The sequence below is a fragment of the Morone saxatilis genome, unplaced genomic scaffold (assembly GCF_004916995.1).
Source record: "Morone saxatilis isolate NCDOM2014 unplaced genomic scaffold, NCSU_SB_2.0 Contig15, whole genome shotgun sequence".
Classification (NCBI taxonomy): Eukaryota; Metazoa; Chordata; class Actinopteri; family Moronidae; genus Morone; species Morone saxatilis.
Genome location: NW_023339707.1, coordinates 17,362 through 21,395, shown reverse-complemented (window position 1 = coordinate 21,395; position 4,034 = coordinate 17,362). Strand labels below are relative to the sequence as shown.

The following is a 4,034-nucleotide window of genomic DNA, read 5'->3' as shown; positions in this document are numbered from 1 at the left end:
TAGACTGAACTCCTTATAACATTATTTGCATCAGACTTTTCTATGAGCCGAGCATGCGTTTTAAAAATCTGTATTAGACAATCCAATAAATTGGACCCTGCATCATTAAACCAGGAGGAATAAATCATCATCATGATTTTTTACTACATGGTCCTGTGACCTACCAGCACCTGACTGTTGTTGACAGGCATAGGGATTGTTTACGAAGGAAGAATAAATCTTTGGTTCAGTGTGTCAATACTAGGTCTACTGGTAATTTATATGACCGTTACATTACCTAGTGCTGTGCTGTATTGTCAAGTAAGTAAAACTCCTAAAAAATGTCCTGGAAATTTCTTTAGAAGAGTTGTAACCTGTACTTGATAGATGCGATGGTGATAGTAATGATTGTTTGTTTGCTTTCTTTGGTTGGGAAGAGACATGTCCCGCATGTTCTGTTTACTGATGAGACTGTTGACTCTTGCAGGTCCTGCTGTGTAACCCTGTGTGTATATTGGGCTACACGATAGCCAGCTGGCGATTCTTCCGGGAGCGAATCGAGGAAGAAGAGCTCTCCCTCATCCATTTCTTTGCCGAGGACTATGTGGAGTACAAGAAGAAGGTACCCACCGGGCTGCCCTTCATCTCAGGCGTCCGTGTCAACTAGTTGCAGGAGCTAAATGCTGGACATAACAGACTTAAAGCACTAAAGCAGGTCAGACCTGGCGGGTGTGTAGCAACTGCCATGGCGGCTGCCCTCCGGAGGGAAACCGTGCAGCTGGCTGAGAGCCTGTAGCTTACAGACAAAGACCGTAACAGCGGGGATGGCGGCAGGCAGCTGGGCTGCTGTTTTTCTACCAACTTCCGAAATCCAGTTAAAGACCAGAAAACCTCCACTGTACTACATTTATTTCAATAACATCCACTCCATGTGTTTCTGTTGTGCTTCTGTTGGCATGCTTTGACCATGCAGTGGTTTCACTGACCTGTTGTAGAATGATACAGTGCTGGGCCCTTTGGTATCATATCCACAGACTGTTAACCATTTAGACCGTTTTCTGAAGTTGGAGTGAATATTTGAGTTTTATAGAAACTTTTTTTTTTCTTCTTTAAATTATAAGATTATTAATATTTTCAATAAGTTGCCATCACTATCTCTAATTAAATTAAACCAATTTAAAACCTAACAAATGGATTAATCAACTAAACTAATTAAAACTTATCCCATGTAGTAGAGATCCTCACAGGTCCACTCTGTTTCTAGTATCCAAGACCCATCCCTGGACATGAGTTGAGCCCATTCAAATTGATATTCATTGTAGTAAAGTTCTGGTACGCTCCCATTCTATTGCTGCAGGTCTCAGATCTGTATGTATCATCATTACGAGGCTGATGGAGAGATTGAGTGAAATGTGCATGATCTTTTTTTTATGAATATAATACATTTGCTTTGAGTAGGTTGTCCACAGGTCTGTTTTATGGTTTATTTTAAGCAGTGTATGAATGAATTTACGAATCCAAACATTGTGTGTTCCTTTAACAGTGTTCCTTTCCAATACCCTTGATTTTAAAGTTGCTAGCTCTTGAAAACAGTATCAAAACAGTGGTAAAGGGGACAATAAATAACATAAATTTTTTTTATTTAAGAATTGTCCTTGAAAGTATAGGTTTCTATCAGGTTCTTTTAAGGCTGTTTAAATTTAGTTAATGAGGAAGCTCTTTCATTTACAGGTGACTAAATATAAGGCTAATAGTGGCTGATTTTTGCCTAATCCTGATATCCACTTCCTCATTGTGCACTCAGGCTAAACACTTAAGTCACAAATCACAACATAAGTTTGAATAAAACTTTGTCAGGTGGTTTTTCAAAGAGTTGGATTACAAAATTGTGTAAAGTGACCATTGTGTTTTATGTTTCTCTTTCAATTAATTGAGACATGTTTGTGTATACAAGGGCATGTGGCATGACGGATGATTAAAAGTTGTGTATCACCGAAGAAGAGTTGGGTTCAAGTCCTGCGGCCATATTACAGAAACTTCCTATCTTAAGTCTCCATTTAAGATAGGAAGAGTCTTTTTCCGCATTTGGTATCGCAGAAGCTAGGGCTGTTCATTTCCCTCCTGTACTTGCCTGAATCTGCTGTGTCTTCATCTCTGGAGTCAGAGCCCTGGTTGGAGCCAGCTCAATCAGCAGGCCTTCAAGCTCTCAGTCCTGGTGCAGGCAGCTAAAAGGACCGCCAATTAGCTAGTGGCAGCAGCTAGTACAGTTAGCATATGCAACAGTGCACCAGTAAGTGACTCCCTGTTTTACAAGAGAAAAGGTCCATGTTCAAACAATCCCCTGATACTTCCCGCTCACAAGACGCAGCTCCCGAACACATTTTGGCATTGTTTTGTTTTTCTGCAACTAGCTGACCAATGAAAACTATTAGGGCACACCCCTAACAGAAAAAGATCCTAACTAACTTGAGAATTTTACTTCATGCTATCATATCTAGGGTTAAAAAATCCCAAATACTCAATCTGACATTGTTTATTAACTTTTTGTCTGTTGCCTAGAAACTGATGCTACTTCTCTCATCTTGCCAAGCTAAACCACTTTGTAACTGTTTGGTTTTCTCATTGAAATATACTGAAACACAGATTGAAACATACAAAAAATGAAGCAAAAACAACAGGAACTTCTTAAATAGGGATATGAACATTGACTAATCAGTAATGGCTTTTATGCTAAATTAGGTCCTAACTCTTAATTACCATTCAATATAAGATCTGCAAGTTAGAAAAGAGTAGTTAGAAAGTTTCTGTAATCCGGCCCCTTATCATCATTAGTGTGGAAAAGGAAGTGTTAACTCACTGTGTTATAGCCTCTTTTGTGTTTTTTGTTTTTGTTCTCGATTTAATATATAAATTATTGTTTTGTGATGAGTCATCATCCTGTGTCTTATCATTGTCATCAGTTTCTCCTGTTGACCTGTCATGCTCACTTTGTTAGAAACAACTATGCTTTATACTGCTATGTAGGGGTTGAGCGAGGCTGACTGCAGCTCTCTCTCTGATCTGTCTGCTGCCCTTTTGCCATCAAGGCAAACCCAGTGCTCGTTCTGGGCTGGCACTAGTTCCAGTTTGCAGTTGGTTTAACTTGAAAAACTTTTTAAAACCAGTTTGCTTTTCTACAGGCTAAGAGCCACTGTACAGCCATGACATCATATTGGTGTTCTTCTCCGTTAGCTATTGTTACCAAGATTACTATTAAGATAAAAATAAAAAAATATGAGAGTGGGGTTTTAATAAGAAAAGCTTCAATGGATAACATTTAAAACAATGAATCTTCTAATTCAGAACATTTGGGAATACACCATGTTTCTGGAAGACTGCCCATTGGTCAGCTCCTGTATTAACACATTTCAAACAAATGTCAAATGATTATTTTCAAGGGTAGAAAACAAATTTTCACAGGTCTATTCTCTTTGCTTAAGGACTAACTAAAAGCAGCATGGCACTGACCTAATGTTACTTGCCACTAAATGTTTCACTCAACATGGTTTGATAGCATTAGATTTGTAAATTCTGTATGCTACAGTTTTAACTGCATACAAGTATACCAGGGGTAGACAACTAGTGGCTCCCTGTGGCTTTAACAACAAATTATATAGAAATAAATGTTATTTTTTTACATTTTCATTTGTCATTGTTTTGGACCAAATCTAAAATGCAAATTTAAAAAAATAAAGCGTTTAATAGTGTGTGGACAGATTGCTGACGTGCAACGGTAAGCTACTGAGTCATTTCCGGTCACTGCCTGCTCCGGTGTACATTGTTTGCTGCTGTAACGTTAGCTCTGTCCCGTGAATGCTAAAAAGTTACTGTTTTACTCGCTTAACATTTAAACGTAGACTAGTTCTATCTAAGCACTCGGAGCTACTAACCTTTTTTTCAGAGAATTTTCGCTACAAATTACGATGTTTGTTTTTTTTCACACGCTAGCTACATTAGCATTAGCAGTTAGCGATGGCTTCTCCTTCTGCTCTGTCCTGCTCAGTGTGTCAGATGTT

General features: G+C 38.6%; 1 protein-coding gene across 1 annotated transcript in view; it reads left to right on the top strand.

Annotated features, from left to right (window-relative positions):
* Window positions 1-2,914, top strand: part of icmt (isoprenylcysteine carboxyl methyltransferase) — a 6,880-nt gene extending 3,966 nt beyond the window's left edge. The window contains exon 5 of the mRNA XM_035656846.1: window positions 467-2,914. Within this exon, the coding sequence (XP_035512739.1) occupies window positions 467-646 (180 nt within the window). The 3' untranslated portion in view covers window positions 647-2,914. The remainder of the gene's footprint in view (window positions 1-466) is intronic.
* The last annotated feature ends 1,120 nt before the right edge of the window (window positions 2,915-4,034 follow it).